Source organism: Eucyclogobius newberryi, unplaced genomic scaffold (assembly GCF_026437365.1).
Source record: "Eucyclogobius newberryi isolate DKJ021-1_F unplaced genomic scaffold, fEucNew1.0.hap1 SCAF_13, whole genome shotgun sequence".
NCBI classification, from domain to species: Eukaryota; Metazoa; Chordata; class Actinopteri; order Gobiiformes; family Gobiidae; genus Eucyclogobius; species Eucyclogobius newberryi.
In genome coordinates, this window is record NW_027315757.1 from 30774734 (window position 1) to 30800756 (window position 26023).

A 26023-nucleotide genomic window follows, 5' to 3' on the forward strand; every position below is an offset into this window, starting at 1 on the left:
TCCAAATGGGCAATGTAATTTGTTGTCAATAAAACGGACTTTTTATCTTAACACTTGTTATGATTCTCTTGAATATCAGACCTTTATAACCTGACATATTTATATTTATAGATCAATATAACAATCGACATATTCCAAAAGTCCGCGCAGTTTTCAGTCTTGCACGCAATCTGCTGTCGACGTGCTCGCTCCCGTCGCCACAGCGCGATGGCGATGTCGTCACAACGGTGGGAGGAGCTAAGCCCCCATTCAGGATGTAATGCGGAAGAAAGAGGTTTTTTTTAGACATGCGCCAATGAGCCGCACCGCCATCTTGTCCTCTCGGGGCTTGTTTTTAACCCTACACTGTTTACCAGGAGTCTGTTTATGTAGCCTGTAATCGATATAATCCCAAGCAAGTACAGAGCAGTGGGTGGGTATAGGGGGTAGGTGAAAACAGATTTGTTCTGAGCACTCTTGCGGGACCAAACAGAATTATTCAAACAAGCGTCAATTAATCAATCAAATCACAACGTTTATGCGAAGTTAATGATGAGGAAACTCCATTATAGCATGGGGGAAAATTCACAAGAGTTGTTTTTCCATAATATGGCCACTACATTGCGCCTAAAGGATAATTACAAAATCCTTGGTTAATTCCAGTTCTTTCCGAGAACTTGAATAATCTCGCGTGGACAGGGGACAGATCAGTTGAGGCTGAACGGAAGCCCCAAAAGGCCAGTTCCGCCTGCGCGTGCTTGAGGCTCATTTGAAGAACCGCTACGAATCACTGAAGGAGCGGCCCAGTTCTCATCTGTCGATTTGACGTTGTCATTGTAGGTATTGTTTTATCGCCCTTGAGACTGTAAGACATGATTTTGTCACGTGAATAATCTTTCACTCTGCAAGAATAGTGCAGTTGGCGATGTCTCTCGTGGCACGATTGCTTTATTTAGCCTTCGCGTGGAGGCTACGTAGCATTAGCATTGCTATCCTCCAAGCGCGTCAGTTTAGCTTTGGTGTGTTCCGAGTTTGTTACACGTGGTGGTAACGCAGATTTCGCTTGTCTTTTTTTAGCTGATACATTGAGTCATTTATTTTGGAGCAAATGGACGCGTGTAGTTTAACAAAGATGGATATAGATTGTTTTTTTTGCTTTTATTTAAATTCAAAACCGGCACGTTGTGAGCGCCCAGTGTGGAAATGCTTTTGAGGACAAGGCCTGAGCCTCGTCAACAACTGTGTGGGAGGTCAAGTGTGTACATAAACTCTCGACAGTCTATGTAATTACTTGAACGTGTTGTGCGTGATATGCAAAGCGATCATAGCTTCTACTCCCAAGAACTGAACAATCGATGAGGTTTTTAAAGTGGCGCGGCTACGCTGCTAACTTCCTGACGTCGTTTTCCAGCCTGGAAAGGTGGCGCACGGTCCCCGGCCCACGTGTCGGCCTTTTGTGCAAACATACATTTGAATGAAAGCAACAGTATTTCCCTGTAATGGCCGTGAGCAGTGGAGGCAGGATCAACTCAAAGCGATTAAACTATACAATTTTTTTTTATTTGGATATCCTGCGTTAGATTAATCTTGTATTGTATTCAACAGGATACCCATGAAATATCTTTCCTCATTGGGTGTTCCTGTATAAATATATAAAATTAATGTAAAACTAGGTCAGAGATTGTAGCTGCTCAAGTCCTTATTTGTCATTTTCGATACTCATTAAGGCGTTGGTAACGTTTAAACTACATTTCTCACATTAACTGTTAGAGTGGCATTTTATCAAGACTTATCAAATGACTTATTCTGTCATTGCTGTTTTTCCTCAGGATGGAGTGGCAGCCAGATGAGCAGGGACTTCAGCAGGTCCTCCAGCTGCTCAAGGACTCTCAGTCTCCCAACACCGCCACGCAAAGAGCTGTCCAACAAGTACGCAAAGAGCTGTCCAACAAGCTTGCAGAATGTTTTATTTTGTTGCATCAAAGTAAAATGTGTCCTTAATTAATATTTCAGAAACTCGAACAACTCAACCAGTTTCCTGACTTTAACAATTATCTTATCTTTGTTCTCACTCGTTTAAAATCTGAAGGTGAGTTGTAAGAACGGCCGGCACACTCATTTCAATGTATATGATAATGGTTAAAATATTTTGATTTGTCTTTACAGATGAGCCAACACGTTCTTTGAGCGGTCTTATTCTAAAGAACAATGTCAAAGCCCACTTCCAGAACTTCCCCCCAACGGTGGCAGACTTCATCAAGAAGGAATGCCTCAACAATATTGGGGACCCTTCGCCGCTCATTCGTGCCACGATTGGTAAGCAGTTATGTCATTTATACAAGCTACACTACATTTGTGGTGGTGTTTCTGGAGCTGATGCATCATTTATACCTGATTGCATGTGAAGGTGTTCGTATTCATACTGTCTGATCCAATTTGTATAAAAGTCAAAAGAAGTTTGGTTTCTTTTCTGTAATAACACAAATTCTCTGCGCCCAGGTATACTTATCACAACTATCGCTTCAAAGGGGGAACTGCAAACATGGCCAGAGCTCCTACCGCAGCTCTGCAACTTGCTTAACTCCGAAGATTACAACACATGCGAGGTCAGCCTCTGCTTAAGGTCTTTTTACTTGCCTCCTAGTGAGAAGAGACACTATTTTTAGATTGAAAAAATTGACGTGATAATTTATGGCGCTCTGTAATTGTTAAGTCTGATTCAGTCTCGTTCTCTTCTGTCTCTGTGTTTGCGTTTCATTTGACAGACTTTCTGTGTATGTCCGTGTCTCAGGGCTCGTTTGGAGCACTGCAGAAGATCTGTGAGGACTCGTCTGAGCTGCTGGACAGTGATGCTCTTAACAGACCACTCAATATCATGATTCCCAAATTTCTACAATTCTTCAAGCACTGCAGCCCCAAAATCAGGTCTACCCTCCAAACATTCTTAGTTCTTTCTCCCCATAATCAAATCTGGTAATGATTAAACCTAGACACTGATTGTTTGTGAAGGTGTTAGTATTCATACTGTCTGAGCCAGTTTTCACTTTTGAAAGTCCTGATCTGAACATGGTAATACAGTTTTAAGTTGACAAACATTTTCTCTGTAGATCCCATGCCATAGCCTGTGTGAACCAGTTCATCATTGGACGAGCTCAAGCCTTGATGGACCATATTGACACTTTTATTGAAGTAGGTTTCTTCTGCCGATTTAGTTGACATAACGTTGACATTTAGTGAATAGCATCAACTCTCAATTTTAGAGCCTGTTTGCGCTGGCAGCAGATGAGGACTGTGAAGTTAGGAAAAACGTTTGTCGCGCCCTTGTCATGCTACTGGAAGTCCGTGTTGACCGTCTCATCCCTCACATGCACAGTATAATCCAGGTAAAGTTGAACGTGTTTACTGTACTGATCACAAAAAATGTCAGTACTAATAATTTACGTTTGTATATTTTGTCCTGTGTTGTTCAGTACATGCTGCAGCGCACCCAGGACCCCGATGAGAATGTGTCTCTGGAGGCATGCGAGTTTTGGCTAACACTGGCAGAGCAGCCCATCTGTAAGGAAGTCCTCTCTGGCCATTTGGTGCAGTAAGTCACCTTTTTGATTTGGTCACCACAAAGTTATGATTTCGCCGTATAACGCAAAATCAAGGACTTTTGCATGATATTGATTCTTGTGCTATACCAGATTAACACCCATTTTGGTTAACGGAATGAAATATTCAGAAATTGACATCATACTACTGAAGGTGAGCCGGTTGAGTCATTGAGCAAATATTTTTTATTTATATTGTCTAACCTAATTCCATATTTGAATGCACATCTTTTCAGGGGGATGTAGAGGAGGATGAAGCGGTACCAGACAGTGAGCAGGACATCAAGCCTCGTTTCCATAAGTCGCGCACTGTCACTCTACAGCATGAAGGTGGTGATGCTGAGGAAGACGAAGACATAGATGACGACGATGACGACGATGATACATTGTCTGACTGGAACCTAAGTTGGTGCCCTTTTTATTATGTTTTATAGACTTTAATTACATTAAACATGATTATATTTTTTAACCATGCCCTTTTTATTAAAGGGAAGTGTTCCGCTGCAGCGTTAGATGTACTGGCTAATGTCTTTCGTGATGAACTTCTCCCTCACCTCCTGCCACTCTTGAAAGGCCTGCTTTTCCACCCAGACTGGGTTGTCAAGGAGTCTGGCATTCTAGTGCTTGGAGCTATAGCTGAAGGTGATACTAAAACGTTTCATTCATTCCACATATACACGGGGCCATGTACAATCTAAACATTTACATTTACACCAGGAAAACGGATTAACTGATCCACGCAACTTAAACTGGTGTTCTAAAATGTAATGATGTGAACATGGCTTAGGTGGTAGTCATTTGCTGTTTTGACCAGTTCTCTGTAGACTTGGATTACAAAGGCCTACTCGCTGTTCTCTTTGCGTGTAGACACTGTAATGACAATTACAACCAAAATTAACTGAACAAAATTTAAGATAAAACGGGGACTAAAGTTTGACTCAACTAGAGCAAAGCAGAGTTCTGTGGCCAACAATCAATTTAGTCATTAATTTCACATTCTGTGTCTGTCTGGAAATGATGAGAAACCCAGCTCATTGATATAAAGTGATACAATTTGTTCCTAGTTTTCTGATCCAGATGGCAACAAGAGTGTAATGCAATGTTTTGTCTAAATACCTTTTTGTTGTCTCAAAGTAAACTAATGGCTCTCTCATATATTCAGGCTGCATGCAGGGCATGGTGCAATACCTGCCAGAGCTCATCCCTCACCTCATCCAGTGTCTTTGTGACAAGAAAGCCCTAGTGCGCTCTATTGCTTGCTGGACTCTGAGTCGCTATGCACATTGGGTGGTCTCGCAGCCCCCCGACTCCTACCTCAAACCCCTTATGACAGAACTCCTGAAACGAATCCTTGATGGCAACAAGAGGGTGCAGGAGGCGGCATGCAGGTGAGGAATGATTTATTTTTTATTTTTTGTCTTGGACATGATGACACACCCAGCTCATTGACTTACAATGATACACTTTGTTCCTAATTCTGCCTGATCCACTTAATTGATTTAATACATTCAGGCACAAACTGACAGTACTCCAGGCTAACAGTTCTATTTTGTCTAAGTGCATTCGCTACATTGGAAGAGGAGGCATGTACAGAATTGGTGCCGTACCTCGGCTTCATCCTGGACACTTTGGTATTTGCCTTTGGGAAATACCAACATAAGAACCTCCTTATCCTGTACGACGCTATTGGGACTTTGGCCGACTCCGTGGGTCACCACCTTAATCAAGAAGTGAGTTGCAAAACTATTACAAGTGTGATATATGGATGCATTATCAATTTTTTTTTTTTTTTTTTTAATATAATTCTGTGCTCTCCAAAACCAGGAGTACATTCAAAAACTTATGCCCCCACTCATTGCCAAATGGAATGAGCTTAAGGATGAGGACAAGGATCTTTTCCCGCTTCTAGAAGTAAGTATTTATTTGTTTTATTTTTTTGCTCAGTTGCTTTTTTACTAAATGTGTTTTTCCCCTTTTTCAAAGTGCTTGTCCTCAGTGGCTACAGCCCTGCAGAGTGGTTTTCTCCCTTATTGTGAACCTGTGTATCAGCGCTGTGTTACGCTTGTACAGAAGACACTAGCTCAGGCAATGGTAAACAATATGACTTATCAGTAAAAAATCCGAACTATAACGCGTTACAGATATGAGCATCACTGATTGATGTTGTGACTATCAGATGTACAGCCAGCATCCCGACCAATATGAGGCTCCAGACAAAGACTTCATGATTGTGGCCCTTGATCTCCTGAGTGGTTTGGCAGAGGGTCTGGGGTCCCATGTGGACCAGCTGGTGGCCCGTTCCAACATAATGACTCTACTTTTTCAATGCATGCAGGTATGAAATCTGCCCTTTTTCCTGTAACTTGTGCAAAGGATGTATAGATTGTGATGTGCTTGTTTTTTTTCCACCCAGGATACTATGCCTGAGGTGCGACAAAGTTCTTTCGCTCTTCTTGGTGACTTGACCAAGGCCTGCTTCCCCCATGTTAAGCCATGCATTGGTGAGTCAGAGCGCTGCAATAGCTAGCTTTACTGTATATTGTGCAAAGATATGTTAAATCCCATTTTCTCTACATTTTAGCTGAGTTTATGCCCATATTGGGTCTTAACCTAAACCCAGAGTTTATTTCGGTCTGCAACAATGCCACTTGGGCCATCGGGGAGATCTCGATACAAATGGGTGAGTGTGTGTGTGTGTATATGTATACATGCATGTAATAAAAACAATATTCTGTGTATGGAAATGATGACAAACCCAGCTCATTGACATAAAATGAAACAATTTGTTCCTATTTTCTGATCCATAAACCAGAATGTATTGAAATGTATAATAGTTGATTTTGCATAAGACCAGATCAGTGGATGAACTGGTCAGGCGAATGGCGATTTAAGACTACTGAAGGTGGACATGCCCAAAGCATTTTCTTTATTTCCAGGTACAGAGATGCAGCCTTATGTGGGTATGGTTCTGCCACACCTGGTGGAAATCATCAATAGGCCCAACACACCCAAGACTCTCTTGGAAAACACAGGTACATTTAAAAGTGGTTCATGTGTCACTGAGAATGTGCTTTTAATATATAGTCTAATCTTTTGTGTAGCCATTACAATCGGTAGACTGGGTTATGTTTGCCCTCAGGAAGTAGCTCCACAGCTGCCCCAGTTCATTAGACCATGGTAAGTCACTTGTATATGTAGAAAATGTGACTGCCTTCCTTCTGAATTTAAGACTAAATAAATTGCTGTATCTGTTTCCTTTTCAGGTGTTCATCACTGAGAAATATCAGAGATAATGAGGAAAAAGACTCTGCCTTTAGAGGGATTTGTGTCATGATAGGAGTCAACCCAGGTGGAGTTGTGCAGGTGTGCTTCTTTATGTGAATTATTGCTTAATTAGTTATTTTGGTCCTTCATTGTAATTATTTCCCTTAGGACTTCATCTTCTTTTGTGATGCTGTAGCATCTTGGGTAACCCCTAAGGATGACTTGAGAGACATGTTTTATAAGGTAAGATATGTGTCAAAATTATTATAGTTTTACCACACTGTGATGATTGTTCCATTAGACATTCGAAATCTGACTTAAGCTTGTAGACATGGTTCCTCTGATGTGTGGGTGTGTTTGCTGCAGTTTTCCGATGTTTTATTGGTCAATTCTAACTTTTTCTCTGATTTTAAAGATTCTTCATGGCTTCAAGGATCAAGTTGGGGAGGAAAATTGGCAGCAGTTTTCAGAACAGTTCCCTCCTTTATTAAAGGAACGTCTTTCGGCCTGTTATGGTGTCTAACCTGTTCCCCTGAGTCCAAAACGGACACTGAACTGCTAGGTATGTAACACAGAGAAAACACTTGAATTACTATTTGGAAGTGATGATGATCCAAGCTCATTGATATGAAATGATACATTTTATTCCCAAAACAATTTTCTGATCCATGTATTTTGATATAAATAAATTCTGTGTCTTAACAGATTTATAATACATGCACTGTTTTTGCAGGTTTTTGTGGGGGAGGATTACAGCAACTCCATTGCACGAGCTATGTCATCGGAGATACATGAGCTAAAGGGATGGGGCTGGCCTAGACTGTCCTCTCAGTGGATGTCATACTACTTCCCACCCCTGTGCGCGCCCTGTTTTTCTGTGGGTGGGGGGTGGAGGATGAGGGAGGGTACATGGGGATCTACAGTACATATACCTCGGATTGAATGCCTTGCTAAAGCATAGCTAAGTGACGTTAGCAAACCACACCATAAAGGTTTTAAATCATGAGGGTAAAGGGTCTGGTTACAAGCTACCTTAGCTAAATCATTCTGTTTATGCTAGATGATGACCCCTGGGGGGGGGTTGGTAGACTATACGAGAAATTCTGAATCAGCAATAGGACTTTAGTTCCAAATATTGCCTGTAATCAGTAGATTGACCGGGGTGTGACCTGGGGACATGATGTGCTTTTACGTTGTGATAGTGCTGGTGTCATTCTTGACAATGTAACAGCCAAACCATATGTTGTGCATATGAATCTCTACAGTCACTTAGCCAAGTTTACTTTGCACCCTTTTCTTGTTTTAGATTTTTCTGTCCATTGCAGTACTACTGTTCTGCATGGTTTATGATCACCAAATTATTGCATGTTTGAATGTCTATCTGCTCAGTATTGAGATGATCTATTAGGAGTTTGTCATTGTGGGGATTCTATAGTTAATTCTAATTTAAAGGAATATAGTGTTTTATAGTTTTAAACAGGTTGATCAGGATAGATATAATTTTTACAAGAATATTCATTTGATCATTGAATATACTGTAGGCAAGTGGAGAACCCTAATGCTGCTGCTACTTCGTTTTTCTAGTATTTACTAAATGTAATGACCGTGATTAGACATCACCAAGAATTAATTGGTTCATTCTGATAAATGCACTTTTTATTTTGTAAGACATTTTGAATTAAACTGCAAGAGTTATAAATGCTAATTTTTTAGATTAAGTTTTTGATAAGTGAATTTAGGATTGTTAATGACAAAGCCTTATAATAAGCAATGGTAAATGGCTAGAGATATGACATGAGCCCTCATAGTTTTCTAATGTAACTTACACAATGAGTTAAATATAGCTTTATTAAGAAAGGACTCGATATGAGATCTGTGCAGATCAAGCTCGTTATATCTGTTTTTGTTCCGCTACCAGGACTTTGAACGTGGCATGCTATATTTTTCTTCAATCAATTTGTAGGTTCTTCTAGAGGGTCCTACCTAAGAGCTTTGTCTACTATGGCAATGTAATGCACTGCTGGAGAAGTGTTTGCAGATGCCATATACTCATCCGTTAAAACTGTGTATGATGCCACAAATGTGAACAGGATCACTAAACGCTGTGGTCTATATCCAGCTTTACCTGACATTGTCCATAGTGGATGACTGTAATTGAAGTACTTTGGCTGTTTGCCTTTAGATGTTTTAATACAAAATTAAGGTGTGTACTTAGATGTACTTTAATACCAGTTCAACTGAAGAGTATCAACGTTTCCACTTTGTCGAGGAGCTCATCTAAGGACTGTAGGTTACCACTATAGACCTTTTTATAAGATAGGCCTTGGCATCCCTTTGCCTTTTGGAAGTTGTGCATTAATCATTTTAGCAATCTAGATATTTACCTGTCTGAAGTTAATGCTTCAGTGGCTCTGTCTCCAGTGTTGTCTTTGCATGTGCTCCAGGGCGAAGCTCAGACCAGGGGTAGCTCATCACTGATAAGACTTTAAATTTTAACTTTTGTCCATAATATTTTTTTTAATGTTTTATTTATTTTGGTCATTTGAGTGCAAACGAGGCACAATTTCATTTTTTTTAAATGGACCATTAGAATTTTCTACAATTAATGTAGTCACACTAAAGCTACTATGCTTGGTGCATACCTTGATGACAAATTTGCTTAACCAATCCATTTCTGTTTGATATCAAGGCTAGCATGTACTATTTCTTAGCTTGACTGTGCTGCAGGTGGGATGTTGTCTGATGTATCCCTTTTTATTTAATTCTTTGTGAATAGGAGAGAATAAAGTGTTTTATATCATCTTGAGTTCTTTGTGTTTGACTCCATGGGTAAATGCTTTGTTATAGCTACCCTTTCTGGGTTGCATATCATCTTAGACCAGGAAACCTATAGTTTTGCTACTTCTGTTCATTAGAATTGCCTCTAAATTACCTAATATATGCAATGACTCAACACGAGAACTAGATGGCAGACTACAAGGTGTCTTAAACCTTTGTTTCAAGAACATTGCTGTGATTGCAGTTTTGTTTCCATGTCAGATTTCATTTCAGCATTTATGAACTGCAGAAAAAGGTCTAGGCTGTTATCAAGTCTCAATTGCCCGATTTGACTATTCAACTTGCCTGTGAATTTTTTGTACATAGCCTTTTTTTTTAACCTATTGCAGATTTAAATTGTTTTTCTTTAATGCATTCCCTTTTAATTTTATATAGGTTGTTTTATTATTGTTCATTGTTTTATGCTGCACCAAAGCAATTTCCTGTTCCTGTGAATTCATTTTATTAGCAATGGCATTAAACCTTTTCTGATTCTGATATGGTTCTTCTCAACACCAGTCACACTATAAATGACCCTTTTGGACTTCAGGTGTCAACCATGGATTGTAGATGACAGTGGCCTGAAACGGGTAGAACAAAGTTAGTGTTGCGAGGTATGGGTTTCTCATTGCATAAGGTGGTGTTGGGTTGCATTTCTGGTGCTGTTGATAAGTGAAAAGCCCATGTGCTGATAGCTGCAGTAACACTAGAGGTCACGGGCATCTGTGCTTTTCAACAGTGGCCTCTTCTCTAACCTCTATGCACTTCTCATATTTCCATAATCAATACAAAAACGTAGATTTCTGGACTTGACTTTTTGAAATGCAGAAATAACTAAATCAATTTCAGCTTGATAACATAAAGGTGGCAATAATATTAATACATTAAAAATAGAGAAATGAGCTGTGATTGATTTTAAACGCCATAGTTATTGTTTTATACAGATGACGGACTTATTTCAAAAACTTATTAATTACATTCTTTCCAACTCCAATTGGAAAGTGTTTGATTTTGAAAAATACCTACTGCACTATTAAGTTTATTTTTTGCTGCTGATCCAGAACTTTAAAGATGTGGACTAAAGTTATTGGACGTATTAAAGCTGCTTCCACCTAATCTCAAATTTGAAAAAGGTTGGAAAGCCAGTTGGACTACATTCTGCTCATTAACTATTTATACCGAGCTTGAGAAGGATGCCTGCCTTACACTCTGTGGGGACCTGAAAGAGTAACATCCCCAGAACGGACTTTGGAGGACTGCTGCCTACTATATATCAGGTAATAATTTCTGTATTTACATCAATTTGAAATGTATTGACCGTTGGCTGAGTAATTTCTTAATGATAGGAATCTTAAATAAGAAAGGCAATTAACAGTGATTCATATTTAGACTTGTGAGAGTCACTAGGTTATTGTGCAATTAATAAAATGTATGTTTTGTTTAGATTTTCAAACAAAATGGAACACCATAATCATTATCGTGATGGAGATGTGTACCGTAAGTGTGACCCTGTCCCACAGGAGACCCCTCAGATCAGAGGCTATGACTTTAACCTGGGAGTAGACCACAAAGCCCTGCTCCAGTCCTACTACAACACAGGCTTCCAAGCCACACACTTTGGTCTCGCAGTCAATGAGATCAACAACATGGTGAGACCTGAATTGAGACATCGTAGTAGCAGTAGGCTGGGAGTGGTAGGATTAGACACATTACAACCCTACTGTATTTTAAGCCGGCCTGTCAAATGTTTATATGGCAATAAGTAACTTGCATAAGGGATATACAGTACATTCAATCATGTAACATTTTTTCTTCAATACATGCCCTATTTAATTCTATATTTTGTTTTTCATTATTGTTCATCGTTGTTGCACCAAATCACCAAAGCAAGTTCTTATGTTTGTGAACTTTGTTCATTGACAATGGCAATAAATCCTTTCTGATTCTGATTCTGATTTGCATTATCAAAATTTAAATAATAATTAGAAAAAACATCAATAGAGGGTTTTTTTCTCCAAACATCAGAACAATGAAGATGGGGTACATAGATTTTCTCAGGTCTATGTAATATTGAATGCCTTGGATAGAAAAGGATTCAAAGATAGTCATTTGGACACTGTTTTAGAAATGATGATGCTAAATTCCGGAATATTTTACTAGCAATGTCTTTTGCTCCCAGATAAGGAAGCGCCAAGAGCCTGTTAAGAGAGCGAATGGTAGAGTAGAAGAAGAACCCACCCTCTGCCCCTGTTTGAGGAGCTGCACCATCTTCCTGAGCTACACCTCCAACCTGATCACCAGTGGCATCAGAGAGACCATCTGCTACCTTGTACAGCACCGAATGGTACATGTTATTGATATTTACATGAAATATACTCTGATACTCTGATATACTCACACTGATTGAATGAATTACACACAATCTGGGACCAGGAGTAATGCAGACAAAGTTGTTCCTTTTCAGGTGGACATCCTTGTGACCACAGCAGGAGGAATTGAAGAAGACCTTATCAAATGTCTGGCTCCCATTTACCTTGGAGATTTCAGGGCATCCGGCAAAGAGTTGCACAAGAAGGGCCTAAACAGGTAAAGGGCCTAAACAGGTAAAGGGCCTAAACAGGTTGACTACACTGCACTGAATGGATATTAGGGCTCGATCATATCAGTATCATATTGGTTTACACAATATTTATTTATCACTAGGAATAAAATATCTCAAGTAATGCCAAGGGGCTCCACTTGATTTTCTTTATTTAGTCCTAAAATTAGCTTGTTATTTTAATTAATTTAAATTTTAGTTTTGATTTAACTAAACATAGGCTGCTATGAAAGTACGGCATGTTATCTTGTTAGTTCAAATATAACATATTTTTCTTCTAATAGTGATAAGCACTCATTTTAAAGCTTACAATGTCATGAATTCCAGGCTGCAGAGGCTGCACTAGCATTGATTCATGATTGGTGCTGGAGCTGGGCTTCAGGTAGTGACCATTCAGATCAGAGAGCGAGGCATTTTAGAATTATTTCCAACTGCTTTTAGTGACATACAATGTTTTCATAATGAGGATAAGATCAACATTACAACTGTTATCAGTTAAATCAATATTTGATTTGAACACATGTTATCTGTGTTATGTTTTGTATGAAATGTTTTTCAAACACTTGGTGTTTATTTTGTGGACAGGACTGGGAACACCCTGATGCCAGAGTATAACTATCAAAAGTTGGAGAAGTGGATTATGCCAGTCCTAAATCAGATGTTATTTGAGCAGAACAATCTGGTATGTTCCCCAGCCTCTCTTTGTAAATAGTCTCTTCCACTAGATAATATGACATTTTCATTTGGCACATTTAGGGAGTTAAGTGGACACCCTCAAAGATGATTCATCGTCTAGGCAAAGAAATCAACAATCCAGACTCTGTATACTACTGGGCCTACAAGGTGATTGTGTTATTAATTGCGTAAAGTGAACTGGTGAAGTTGGCGACAAATATGCTCTGCATCCAAGTACATCACAGTGTTATGTGCCCGCCATGTGTAGTATTTGACCAAGTTATGCCAGTGCTAGTTACATTCAGTTTTGAAAGATATATTTTTTACTCATTGAAGATCCTGCTTCCGAAGAGCGCACACGCTTTTTTGCTCGCTCCGCTTGCTATCGCTGCTTTCCTTATTTATTTTGCTTTTTAATCAGTTTTTGTCTTCCAAACATTTTTGCTTTAGACTTTTTCAAGTAAACCAAGGATTTTTCCAGTTCTAACGACATATCTGACGCCAGCGACATGTCCGTGAGAAGAAGGGAGAAAGACTGTGAACGCTGTCGGAAATATCAACAAGAAATTAATGAGCTGAAAACGCGGATATTTGTTTTGGAATCTGAAAAAGTTCTTCACGATACCATTCCTGTGTCAACCGACGGTAAGAAGAGCACACTTTTTACAAGAAAAACTGCTACTTTCAACCTAAACCGCAGTGACTCTGTGTCGTTTCCAAAACTGTCTAAAAACCAGAAAGACCAGGCTGTTTCTTGGAACAAACTTGGAGCAAAGCCTAAACGATACAAAGATAACGTGAAGTCACCTAAAATACAGCTCACCAACAGATTTTTACCACTTTCAGAGATGGAATTAAATGAAAAAAGGAAAGATGACGTGGCCAAAATACAGCAAGGAGGATCTGTGCCAGGAGCCAAGGTCATGCAGATTGTTTTAGTTGGGGACGGCGCGATAAGTCACGTGACGCATGAAAAGATAAACACACATTCTTTTCCAAGCGCCACTGTTTCTGAGATAACGTCACTCCTTCCAAATATTATGGCTAAGCATGGAGGAGCTAAACAGCTGATTGTGCACGTGGGTGCAGTGGACATGCGGCGGGAACAGACTGAAGTTTTGAAAAAAGACTTCTTGAAGTTATTCGACGTGCTTGATAAAATGGAAATCAAAACATTCATAAGTGGACCTCTTCCAAACATCGACAGGAGGATAAACAAGTTTAGCCAGCTTCTTCAGCTGAACACATGGCTGTCCAAAGAGTGTTCCCCGAGAGGACTACACTATATTGAGAACTTCTATCTATTCTGGAAACGAGAGGACCTGTTTAAGAGAAATGGCCCCCACCTATGCAGAGGTGGAGTGAGGGTGCTGACAGAGAACCTGCTCCACGCTCTGAGGCATTGGACTGGGCCTGGACAGGGTCCTGAGCAGATAGTTAGAGAAGAGAGGAATGAGAGAAGAATTCCTGCTCCATCAGCCAGAGACCGAGCCAATGTTTCAACATCAAAAGCACCACAACCTCAGCCTCCACCAAAGGATTCATCAGCAGCTGCTCCACCACCACCAGCAAAGGATTCAGCTCCAGCTGCTCCACATTCACCTCCACCGCCTCCAGCAAAGGAACAATCTTCAAAGGCCTTGGACCCATCTGTGACAAGCCCAACAACATCCCTGTCATCGCCCCTGCCTTCACACCAGCCCTGGGTTCCCCCTGCAACATCTACTCCCACTAAAGATTCATCATTCTCCTTCTCATCTCCACTCTCACCCATGGGCCTTCCCAGCCATTTTGAAAGTCTGATCAAATCAGGCATTAAGATGGCTCCACTCACGCCCAATATAGCAAGGGCTATGCCAATACTTATCAACTCTTCCCTGCACAAGCCGACTACACCAACAAAAGCCCCACCACCCATCCCCCCTCGCCTCTCACCTGGTATCTCCCATAGCTAGGATGCACTGGGTCTCAGCGTTGCCGGGACTTATTGTCACATTAAAAATCAAACCAACCCGGGGCCCTATGTAAAAAGAGCCCCCCCTAGTGCTATTTCTGTAGTCACATCATCACAGAGATGGAAAAACAAAATGCGAGTCAGGCCCAATCTGAGAAATGTGATTCATATTCCCTGTGAAAAGATAAAGCCCAGTCTCACTGAAACTAGTCTGAAACTTGCTGTGCTAAATGTCAGATCCTTATGTAACAAATCTCTCTTAATTAATAATTTTATTTCTTCTTATAATCTTGATTTTATGTTTTTAACTGAAACATGGCTTGACAAAAACACAGGAAATGTAGTTCTGATAGAATCTGCTCCACCCAACTTTAAGTTTGAATCTGAAACACGAGAAAACAAAAAAGGGGGTGGAGTCTGTGCTGTCTTTAGAGATGAAATAATTACCCGCAGGTTGTCTTTTGGGGTGTTTTCATCATTTGAGTATGTATCCTTTAAAATGGAGCTAAAACGGTCTCCATCCATTCTCTTCATTGTTTTATACAAGCCTCCCCAGCACTGCCAAAGTTTTATTGATGATTTTACTGAGATGCTTTCAGTCATATGCACAGACTTTGATGGTTTGGTCATTACAGGTGATTTCAATGTGCATGTTGATAATATTTGTGACAGAAACGCTAAAGAGCTTGATGCTGTCCTTGAAACCTTCAGTCTTACTCAGCATGTGAGAGGCCCCACCCACAGCAAAGGACACACTCTAGATCTCATAATTACAAAGGGGGTAAATATTTCAAATGTTAATGTGATCGATGTTGCTCTGTCTGATCATTTCTGTGTCTTCTTTGACCTGTCTGTTTCTCCCCAACCTCCGGTTGGTCCTGCAGTTGTTCAGAGGAGACACATAAGTGATGGCACAGGTGCACTGTTTATGGAAATGATAAACTTTGAAAATGTCTCATGTTCTAATGTAAATGATTTGTTGAACTCTGTTACATCTAGTGTTTTGAATGTTCTGGACACCATCGCCCCTATAAAGGCTAAAATGGTTAAAAATAAGCAGAAGGCGCCGTGGAGAAATGATGATTCGGTCAGGGCACAGAAAAGGGAGTGCCGCAGGGCCGAACGGAAATGGCGCAAGTCAAAGCTCCGGGTTCAAAAAGAGATTTACAAAGAAAAGCTGAACATGTACAACCTAATCTTATGTAGAACTAGGGAAAGATATTATTCTGAAATAATTGGAAGCTGCAGTAACAACTCGAGTGTCCTGTTTGCCACAGTAAACAGATTAACAAACCCTCCAGCTCAGCTGCCGTTAGAACTCATTTCCACATCCAAGTGTAATGAGTTTGCATTATTCTTTAATGACAAAGTTCAGGGCATTAAAAATGCTATAAATCCCACAATGCAAAAAATTACCCTAAAACCACCAAGACACTTAGAGCTAACTCACTTTGCACCAGTAACTGACAAAATGTCCATGAGATCATCACCAGTCTGAGTTCATCTACATGCTGCCTTGATGTGTTACCCACCAAATGTCTAAAGTCTGTGCTGAACAGTTTGTTAGCACCACTCACTCACATAGTTAACATGTCGCTTCAATCTGGAACATTCCCAATGTCTTTGAAAACTGCAGTCATAAAGCCTCTCCTAAAGAAGAGCAGTCTTGATGCCGCAGTACTGAGTCATTACCGGCCCATCTCTAATCTGCCATTTTGGGGCAAAGTCCTTGAAAAGGTTGTTTACCAACAGCTCACAGATTTCCTCTTAATAAACAACTCATTTGATGTTTTTCAGTCAGGTTTTAGACCTCATCACAGCACTGAGACTGCTCTTGTCAAGGTGACAAATGACATCCGCCTGAACACTGACACGGGCAAAGCCTCAGTCTTAATTCTGTTAGATCTGAGTGCTGCTTTTGACACTGTCGATCATGGGATCCTCTTACAGAGACTAGAGGACTGGGTGGGCATCACTGGCACTGCCCTAAACTGGTTAAGGTCCTATCTGGAAGACAGGAAGTACTTTGTTGAAATTGGTAGCTGTGTCTCAGACCACATGACCCTGACCTGTGGAGTGCCCCAAGGGTCAGTCCTGGGTCCCCTTCTGTTCAACCTCTACATGCTGCCGTTGGGTCAGTTGATACGCAGTGAAAATGTGTCCTATCACAATTATACAGACGACACTCAGATCTATGTTTCACTATCGGCAGGTGACTATGGACCAGTAGATTCACTCTGTCACTGCCTCCAACAGATCAGTTTGTGGATGCAAAACAACTTTCTCCAGCTGAACTCAGACAAGACTGAAATAATCGTTTTTGGCCCACAGAAACAAAGAGAAAGTGTTAGCGGTCACCTCCAGAGTCTCGCTCTAAAACCTACAAACCAAATTAGAAATCTGGGGGTAATAATGGACTCAGACTTGAACTTTAATAGCCACGTCAAATCAATAACATCAGCAGCTTTTTACCATCTAAAAAACATTGCCAAAATCAAAAATATAGTGTCAAAACCAGATTTAGAGAGACTTATCCACGCGTTTGTCTCCAGTAGATTAGACTACTGTAACGGCCTGCTCACTGGCCTCTCCAAACGAGTTGTAAAACAGCTGCAGTACATCCAGAACGCTGCTGCTCGGGTCCTGACTAGAACCAGGAAGTATGAGCACATTAGTCCTGTTCTCAGGTCTCTGCACTGGCTCCCTGTGGCTCAGAGAATAGACTTTAAAGCAGCTCTGCTTGTGTACAAGTCTCTCCATGGCCTAGCACCAAAGTACATCTTGGATATGTTAGTGCCATATGAACCATCTCGGACTCTGAGGACCTCAGGGACCGGCCTCCTGCTGGTGCCCAGAGTCAGGACAAAACATGGGGAATCTGCGTTTCAGTTTTATGCAGCTAAAATCTGGAACAGTCTTCCTGAAGATGTGAGACAGGCTTCTACTCTGACAATGTTCAAATCTAAGCTAAAAACTGTTTTGTTTAGCTGCGCATATGACTGAAGGGATTTTTTCTTTGCACTCTTCCCTTTTGTCTGTGATTTTATTAGTTTAGAAAATCAGTTGGATTGATCATTTTTAATTTAGTTAATTTTATTGTAGTTAATTTTTATCTTTGCACTCTTCTCTTTTGTTTGTACGACGGAGTATAAGGGCCAACCAAAAAAATAAAAATGCGGGGCACTACGAGAATAAAGTCATTAATTAATGACTTTTTTCTCGTTAATTAACGAGAAAAAAGTCATTAATTAATGCCTTTTTTTCTCATTAAATAACGAGAAAAATCTCATAATTTAAAGACTATAAAGGAAGATACTCGGTTCACTTTCAGACTTTATAACAAAAACTGTTAGTACTGAACACTCGCAATACTGACCTAACCTAATACTGATGTGCAATTTTGTCATATGTGCAATTACTGTGAAATTCATGTGCAATCTATGTGCCGTCGTGACACATATTCATGTGCAATTACTGTCGGGATCACATGCAATGGTATTTATTTATTTATTTGTCTATGGGAGTTTTTATTTATTTATAGGAGATCTTCTACTGAAAGTGTTTTTCAGACTTCCTATAAGTGATCTGTTCTTCTGTATCTACCTCTGTATCTACCTGCGTTGCACCAATGAAATTTCCCCATGTGGGACAATAAAGGAATATCTTATCTTATCTTAGCACCATGTTACGTGCTCCCCCCCTCAGTGTTACATAATGGTACAGTCCAGTTGCGCTGTGTTTTGTATGTTTAAAGCTCTGAAGCTGATCTGCTCTGAGTCCAATCCATCTGTGGAGTCTTCATTACACAAACACACCACCACCAGGACGCAAATGGCGCTTGGTTAAAAGTGAATACAAAAGCCCACAATAGATGTCGATCTTTATTATGCGGGTCTTTTCGACATTACAAACAATCATTTCCCCGGTGCAGTGCCACATGTCAGGTCCTGGACCTGTAACATGACGTACTCCAGTGTTGGTGCTCGCGTGTGTTGGAGCTCATGCCATGATGTATGGACGATGTATGGACGATGCATCTGGATGATGTATGGATGATGTATGGATGATGCGTGTGTGTAAAACATATCGCTTTTAGGCTGTGCCAAACACGATCTGGGCGTCAGGAGCTGAGAGGAAGCGCAGACGGATGTTTAGGAGCACGGCTGCTGTTTGAGCCCTGGTGCATTACGGGTCCATCATGGAGAAAGTAAAGCCTTTATCCAACAGTTTGTGAATGATGCGGAACAGGAAAGGTGCTGCTAAACGCAGTGTCTTGTCTTGTAATAAACACACGTAAGACATCGTTTTAAAGGTCAGGAAACACTTTAACATCTATTTCAGGCTTTTATGTAGTTCTAAACTGTCAACTCATCCAAGCCCGTTCTTGTGCGTCCTGACCTGGGGCTGAAAGTGAACTGCTCACGTCACTTTGAATCGGCGCCTAAACTACGACTTTTTTCTCATTAATTAATTACTTTTTTCTCGTTATTTAATGACTTTTTTCTCGTTATTTAATGAGTTTGATGTCGTTAATTTACGACTTTTTTCTGACTTCGACTTTTTTCTCATTAATTAACGTCTTTTTTCTCATTAATTAATGACTTTATTCTCGTAGTGCAGCGCATTTTTTCCCCTTAGTTGGCCCTTGTACGCCGTCGTATGTTTGTGATTTTATTAGTTTAGAAAATCAGTTGGATTGATAATTTTTAATTTAGTTAATTTTATTGTATTTCTCTAATTTCTTTGTGATTTGAATGCATTTTTCCTGCTGTGTGAAGCACTTTGAATTGCCTTGTGTATGAAATGTGCTCTACAAATAAACTTGCCTTGCCTCATTGAAATATTTATTGAACACTCTTCTTTTATATAAAAAAACAAAACAAACATACTTCATCTTCAAATGTATAATTGAGATCTCACTCTCAAATAAATAGTAGTTTATTAGTTAAATCGTTTTTGAGACTTTTATTAATTTTGTTTTCTAACCATGGGCACAATTATACAAGCCTGGGTTAGTAATGGGGGTAGTAGCACCATACCTTCAAAACAACTTTTAAAATGTTATTCTGTAATACTGGCGGTGCACGTTTAGATAAAATGTCATATATAAGTGGTCATTGTTCAATTATTAATTTTATTATTTCATTATTTCTTGTCTAGACAAGATAATTAAATGAACCAATTGTTTTATAGAATAACATCCCTGTGTTTAGTCCCGCTCTGACTGATGGTGCTATTGGAGACATGTTTTACTTGTTCTCCCGTAAGAATCAAGGCCTTAATTTGGATATAATCGAAGGTAACCGAAACATTTCGTGATATTTGATAGGTCTATCAATTTAACAGCATTTCCTTTCATCATTAAAGATATTACAAAACTAAACAACCTCACTCTGGCTGCCAACAACACTGGTATTATTGCTCTTGGCGGAGGAGTTGCAAAACACCACATTTTAAATGCTAATGCTTGGGTGAGTATACATTAAACTTTCTACACTGAGGCTATTGATGAGTTTGGGAAACAAAATGTGTCTTGTTGCTGCAGAGGACTGGAGCGGACTACGCCGTCTACGTGAACACAGCTCAGGAGTTTGACGGCTGTGATTCAGGAGCAGCTCCTGATGAGGCTGTGTCCTGGGGTAAAATCAACCCCAACGCCCACCCAGTCAAGGTATTATTTTGTTGCAATAAATTAACAACTCGGGGGTGCCCAAAGTGGCCCTGCAGGGATTCTGATTTGGCCCAGGAAGACTTGCTAGGATTTATAAAGAGTACCGGTGTCTATTTTGATTACAGTTTGGGCTGAAATGATGCAAAAAAAAAACCTAAACCAGTCTATTCTTGTAAAACACACTAATTAAAGACATATATTCTTTGCAGATAGACCTCTAAATGCAACACAAGTAGGTTTGGACCTAATTTGTATACATTTTAGCCCACTGAGGAAAACAAGTTTGGGCACCCCTTACATTTTTTTTTCATATCAGTTAATTCATGTTTACATTTTTTTGTCTGTCCCCTCATAGGTATTCGCTGATGCCACCCTTGTATTTCCCTTGTTGGTTGCAGAGACTTTCGCGGTCCAGGACAAGACTGCAAATTTAGTTGTTTGACTTTTAAACTATAGAAACACCTTATAGTGCAAGTGTGGAGACTCACTGACATGTTGTGGCTCAAACGGCTCCAAATGTATATATTTCCATGCTTCTGAGGAAAAAGTAACAAATTGTTGGGGTTGGTGTTACTTAAGGATAGACCGGATATTTTTGAACAGTTGATTGAAAAAGGTTTAGTTCATGCAGGAAAACTTGAGTTATGTTTCAAAGTCTTACAGCCAAAACCTTTTTATTTGTCCAGCTTCCCTCACAAGTTGGACTAACACAAAAGCCAAAAGCATGCACAAATATACAGAAAAGAACTGACATTGTTGTATTTCAGCTCTGCAGCTATTTGGGTCTTAACATTGGTCTAAAAACACATATGTAAATGAACAATAGAAGTTTTGATGGTGATTTATAATGTGTGATTTGGTACTCTTTTTTTATTTCAAGTTTGTAACTGTTATGTAATGTATTGATGTGATGATGTGGCAGGTTTGGTGCTACTAAACGTGGAGCTAATAAATACAGATAATTTATGCTGAGCAGAAGCATGTTATGTTATACCTTATAAATGTATGTATTTATTTCTGTAAAATGCTGAGAATAAATTGTATTATTACTGTTTCAAATATTTGTTTTCTTTTTTCTGGCAAAAAAGAGAGAAAATACAAGATTCTCATGTTGTGCGGATACTGAGTACACTAGGATGTTAATGCAATGTAGGGATAAGTCGAGGCAAAGCAGTCCAGCCCTGATGTAAGGCGGACCAGCAAAGCAAAACTGTCGAGCAAGAGAGCTGCTCTAAGCATCTGAGTTATGGCGTTAGCTTAAGCAGCAGTCTGGCCCTGCTCCAGAAGTGAGGGGGGAGGGGGGCTGCTCTGTTACATGGGGCTCTGCAGTGATGAGGGAAAACACTGATCTGACATTACAACAGCATTTTCACAAAGGTCCGATGATCACATTAGAACAACAAGATAATCAATTTATTTAATGTTTTAATGTTTATGTTTGTATAAATACACATGGCAAGTAGTATGTGTTAATGTTTGTATAAATACACATGGCAAGTAGTATGTGTTAAGAATTATGCAAATTAATAATGCATCATTTCATAATCCCATCTCTGGGAGTGTTCTGTGATTTATGTCCATGATTTGGTATATTCATATATTTGCAGTAGTCACTGTATAAGCAGACCTTCTTTAGTATATAGCTCTGTAGACCCACCCCCAGTGGGCAGTACTGCACCAATGGCCCACCCACTTTCTCAGTGTCTGCCCTCATAAGTACCCAATAATCACAATCTTGTATGTGTTGTCATTACATGAGTAGTTTTCAGAATGACTGCATTCGTCCTTTGGCATGGTGCATCACTCTGCAGTAGATTAAGTCATGAGTCAGGGATGCCCCTTTCTTCTCCTGCCTGTGGGAAAACCTGCATGCTGCTATAACGCTGCTATTGGTGTAACATGTTTAGTCCCTCACTATCCTCTCGCTAAAAGAGGGGAAAGGCAGCAGGTAGGATTAGTAGTACGCATTGGGCTCATTAACTATTAAACGTAGCTTGGTAAGAGTGGATCCACTGGGAGCTGACAGAACATCGAGAGGACGCAAACTTCACACATCGTTTGTCAGCAAAGTGCCCAGGTAATATTATTGTCTCCTTTATGATGTCTGAGGCGGTAGCACATCTGCAGTGTGATGCTAAACTAAACAGAAGTTTGTGTGGATTTTAAAGAGTCTTTTACTAGTAGAGTGGAGCTATTGGATAACTGTTAGACTCACTGTCATTTAATGCCGCTTGTTGTCAGGAGTAAGTTCAAAAGGTGACTCTTTAAAAGCTAATGTATTGTAATCAGAGTCAAATATAGCTGAGAGACACTTGGGTGTGAAAAAGCACTAAAGTCCTATACAATATAAGAAGCCTAATTTAGCTCATTGTGATGTTTCAGACAAAATGGCACACCACGATCACCCCATGGTTGGAGAACTGTACCGTAAGTGTGACCCTGTCCCAGAGGAGACCCCTCAGATCAGAGGCTATGACTTTAACCTGGGAGTAGACCACAAAGCCCTGCTCCAGTCCTACTACAACACAGGCTTCCAAGCCACACACTTTGGTCTCGCAGTCAATGAGATCAACAACATGGTGAGATGTCTCATTGTCTGTGTTTTGATGACCTGCTGCTGTGCCAAAAACAGCTTATATTCAAAACTTATACTTCCAGATAAGGAAGCGTCAGGAGCCTGTAAAGAGAGCCAATGGTAGAGTAGAAGAAGACCCCACCCTCTGCCCCTGTTTGAGGAGCTGCACCATCTTCCTGAGCTACACCTCCAACCTGATCAGCAGTGGCATCAGAGAGACCATCTGCTACCTTGTACAGCACCGAATGGTACTCAAATTCTACTGACACTACAAATGTATGAATTAAAGGTAGTAACATAAACAAGTAAAACTGATGGTTACAATATTTACTTGAACTAGTCAACATAGAGTAACCTCTTATGGCCCACCTGTTTTCACCGAACCTCAACCAGAATTTGGAATTTTCCGAATTAAAACGAGAATCAAACAGTATACTTTGCCCAAAAGACATGTGTTGTACACCATTTGAAAGCAGCCTGTGTTAAATCTCTCTGTACAGGTGGATGTGCTTGTGACCACAGCTGGAGGAATAGAAGAAGATCTTATCAAATGTCTGGGTCCAGTTTACCTCGGAGACTTCCAAATGTCCGGTAAAGAACTCTACAAGACAGGCTTGAACAGGTCAGGACACTACAGTTACTCGCAAACAAACAGAGATTAAATAAATGAACAATGCAAACAAACAAAGATTAAATAAATAAACAATGTAAACAAACAAACAAACAAACAAACAAACAAACGCATGCACGTGAAGGTTGTCGGGTCAATCCCACTTGTAGCCAGTAGGAGCCTGGTGTGCACCTGCCTTACTATCTCTGTATTTCTGGGCTTCTTCTGGTGGGAGAAGCTTTAGTAATTTATTCAAGATCTGTCTTGTATAGGTTTTGATCTGGTTGACACACTGTTTTGGCCTGGTTTAGTCCATATAGGTCTGTTTTAGTCCTGTTTTTACCATTGCCAAATCATTAACAAGATTGTACTTGGTGTGAAAAAGTTTGAGAGCCACTCTCCCATCACAGGACAGGCAACACCCTGATGCTTGATGATAACTACAAAAAATTTGACAAGTGGATAATGCCGATATTGGAGAAGATGCTTATAGAACAAAACACTCAGGTCAGCGCAGTACCATCATCATAACTGCTGTTTGTAATCCAGAAATAATAGGGTTTCTCAATCAGGGGATTCACTGGACACCTTCTAAGATGATTCATCGCTTTGGCAAAGAAATCAACAACCCTGAATCCGTGTACTACTGGGCCTACAAGGTAAATGAATGCACGTATGAATTGTATATTGTGGTACAGCAGTGTAATTGCCTTGTAAACGTTTCAGAATAACATCCCTGTATTCAGTCCTGCGCTGACAGACGGAGCTATTGGAGATATGTTCTATCTGTTTTCAAGAGAGAGCCCAGGTTTAGTTTTGGACATTATTGAAGGTAACTGGGTGTTTTGATAGCTCAATCAAATAGCATGCTTTTCTGGATTTTTTAGTTTTTAAGTTAGAAGCTGTCATATGGTATAGATTTAGGCATTCATTAATTACATTTATTTGGGTTTTTATTTATAGAAGAGGATACATTATCATCTCAATTTGAATCAATGTTTCAGAGTGTTGCTGTTAGACCTAAATTGAGCTAATTTAGAGTCTTATTTTTCATGGTTTCAGACATTACAAGACTTCTGGACATGGTGAAAGCCTGCAACAGCTCAGGGATGATAGCTCTTGGAGGGGGAGTAGCTAAACATCACATCTTAAATGCAAATGCATGGGTAAGGTGCTCACACATATTTAATAGAAATGTAATTATGAATCTGTCAAAGTTTGTTAACGTACTGCTCCTATTAGTCCATTACACATCTGTTTCTTTTATATAATCACTAAAAATACTATAAAAATACTACTTCTACTACTAGTCAGTGGGATTTTTTAGTGAGGTACTAGAACAGATGCATTACACAGTGCATAATGTATAATGCTCACGCCTGTCCCAGACTGAGCTGTGTGTGTTGTAGAGAGATGGAGCAGACTACGCCGTCTATGTGAACACAGCACATGAGTTTGACGGCTGTGATTCAGGAGCAGCGCCTGATGAGGCTGTGTCCTGGGGGAAAATCAGCGGCCACGCTAAACCAGTCAAGGTATTTTCACATCTTTCTACTGGGCAAAGCCACAGATAAACCCACTTAAAAGGGTGCTCCAATAAGATAAGATAAGATTTATTGTCCACACATGGGGAAATTTCAGTGTTCCAACGCAGTAGATACAGGGGGAAAGGACAGATAACTTATAGGAAGTTTAAAAAACAACAACACTCTTAATAGAAGAACGCTTATAACAAACAAAAACACTCTTATTAACAAAACTCCTCTCATATCTTAATAGGGAATGGAGGAAAAAAATAAAAAAAATAAAACGATAAAGCTAAAAATAAAATAAAATAAAGTAAAAATAGCTAGGATAAGACTAAATAATACTAATACTAATGGTAAGTAAGTAAATCTAGAGCTAAGAGACTTTGTTAATTGGACTAAAAGTGTTGGACTAAACGCTAAAAGTGTGCTACACCATTAACACATTATTATTATTAACATTATTTTGTAGACTATACTTTTGCACTGCATTTTTCTTTTATTTCTTCTCCTCATTACATTACCATGAGTTGACAATGTCCTTCTAAATGTTTCAGGTTTGTGGAGATGCCACCATCATTTTCCCTTTGTTAGTGGCTGAGACATTTGCCATCCAGGACAGGCTGAAAACTACTACTTGAATCAGGCTCAGAGTCTAAAGGGCATGAATAATCCACTGGAATGCTGATTTATTATTGAGAATAAATAAAAGTTAGAACGAAAATAAAAAACACATTTTTGCAAGTGGTTTGTGATG

At 39.8% G+C, this 26023-nt stretch overlaps 3 protein-coding genes across 6 annotated transcripts; all 3 read left to right on the plus strand.

The window, feature by feature from the left end:
- Positions 1 to 696: 696 nt before the first annotated feature.
- LOC140358553 (transportin-2-like) lies at positions 697 to 9645 on the plus strand. Of its 2 annotated transcripts, XM_072443465.1 has the most exons (25): positions 697 to 815; positions 1809 to 1908; positions 1993 to 2068; positions 2146 to 2295; positions 2479 to 2585; positions 2771 to 2904; positions 3087 to 3168; positions 3240 to 3362; positions 3450 to 3568; positions 3669 to 3729; positions 3812 to 3980; positions 4065 to 4217; positions 4738 to 4963; positions 5134 to 5305; positions 5400 to 5486; positions 5559 to 5666; positions 5752 to 5910; positions 5989 to 6076; positions 6157 to 6255; positions 6512 to 6607; positions 6677 to 6752; positions 6839 to 6938; positions 7008 to 7082; positions 7255 to 7401; positions 7573 to 9645. In XM_072443465.1, the coding sequence occupies exons 2-24, from the start codon at positions 1810 to 1812 to the stop codon at positions 7360 to 7362; spliced, it is 2667 nt and encodes an 888-aa protein (XP_072299566.1). In that variant the 5' UTR covers positions 697 to 815; position 1809; the 3' UTR covers positions 7363 to 7401; positions 7573 to 9645. The 2 variants fall into 2 exon arrangements, with proteins under 2 accessions (XP_072299566.1, XP_072299565.1); XM_072443464.1 differs by having other exon boundaries at positions 6512 to 6752.
- Positions 9646 to 11104: 1459 nt separating this feature from the next.
- Positions 11105 to 21034, plus strand: LOC140358555 (deoxyhypusine synthase-like). Of its 2 annotated transcripts, none has more exons than XR_011926716.1 (9): positions 11105 to 11305; positions 11836 to 12000; positions 12121 to 12242; positions 12841 to 12937; positions 13012 to 13098; positions 20078 to 20183; positions 20252 to 20296; positions 20430 to 20555; positions 20911 to 21006. XR_011926716.1 is itself a non-coding variant. In XM_072443466.1 (9 exons), exons 1-9 carry the CDS (start codon positions 11114 to 11116, stop codon positions 20995 to 20997), a joined length of 1086 nt encoding a protein of 361 aa, XP_072299567.1. In that variant the 5' UTR covers positions 11105 to 11113; the 3' UTR covers positions 20998 to 21034. The 2 variants fall into 2 exon arrangements, 1 of the variants encoding a protein (XP_072299567.1); XM_072443466.1 differs by having other exon boundaries at positions 20252 to 20355; positions 20911 to 21034.
- A 1263-nt stretch (positions 21035 to 22297) lies between these two features.
- Positions 22298 to 25966, plus strand: LOC140358556 (deoxyhypusine synthase-like). 2 transcript variants are annotated; one of them, XM_072443468.1, is made up of 10 exons: positions 22298 to 22632; positions 22938 to 23134; positions 23214 to 23378; positions 23631 to 23752; positions 24151 to 24247; positions 24313 to 24399; positions 24467 to 24572; positions 24803 to 24906; positions 25150 to 25275; positions 25824 to 25966. In XM_072443468.1, the coding sequence occupies exons 2-10, from the start codon at positions 22943 to 22945 to the stop codon at positions 25905 to 25907; spliced, it is 1083 nt and encodes a 360-aa protein (XP_072299569.1). In that variant the 5' UTR covers positions 22298 to 22632; positions 22938 to 22942; the 3' UTR covers positions 25908 to 25966. The 2 variants fall into 2 exon arrangements, with proteins under 2 accessions (XP_072299569.1, XP_072299568.1); XM_072443467.1 differs by having other exon boundaries at positions 22298 to 22611; positions 22920 to 23134.
- Positions 25967 to 26023: the final 57 nt, after the last annotated feature.

Bases quoted from the DNA above. Each gene is read 5' to 3' on its own strand.
- LOC140358556 (XM_072443468.1), top strand. From the start codon at position 22,943: ATGGCACACCACGATCACCCCATGGTTGGAGAACTGTACCGTAAGTGT. The intron at 24,400-24,466 runs GTAAATGAATGC...TAAACGTTTCAG, and splicing joins TGTACTACTGGGCCTACAAG to AATAACATCCCTGTATTCAG. The intron at 25,276-25,823 runs GTATTTTCACAT...TAAATGTTTCAG, and splicing joins GCCACGCTAAACCAGTCAAG to GTTTGTGGAGATGCCACCAT.
- LOC140358553 (XM_072443464.1), top strand. From the start codon at position 1,810: ATGGAGTGGCAGCCAGATGAGCAGGGACTTCAGCAGGTCCTCCAGCTG. The intron at 1,909-1,992 runs GTACGCAAAGAG...TTAATATTTCAG, and splicing joins CGCAAAGAGCTGTCCAACAA to AAACTCGAACAACTCAACCA. The intron at 6,077-6,156 runs GTGAGTCAGAGC...TCTACATTTTAG, and splicing joins CCATGTTAAGCCATGCATTG to CTGAGTTTATGCCCATATTG.
- LOC140358555 (XM_072443466.1), top strand. From the start codon at position 11,114: ATGGAACACCATAATCATTATCGTGATGGAGATGTGTACCGTAAGTGT. The intron at 20,356-20,429 runs GTGAGTATACAT...TTGTTGCTGCAG, and splicing joins TTTTAAATGCTAATGCTTGG to AGGACTGGAGCGGACTACGC. The intron at 20,556-20,910 runs GTATTATTTTGT...GTCCCCTCATAG, and splicing joins CCAACGCCCACCCAGTCAAG to GTATTCGCTGATGCCACCCT.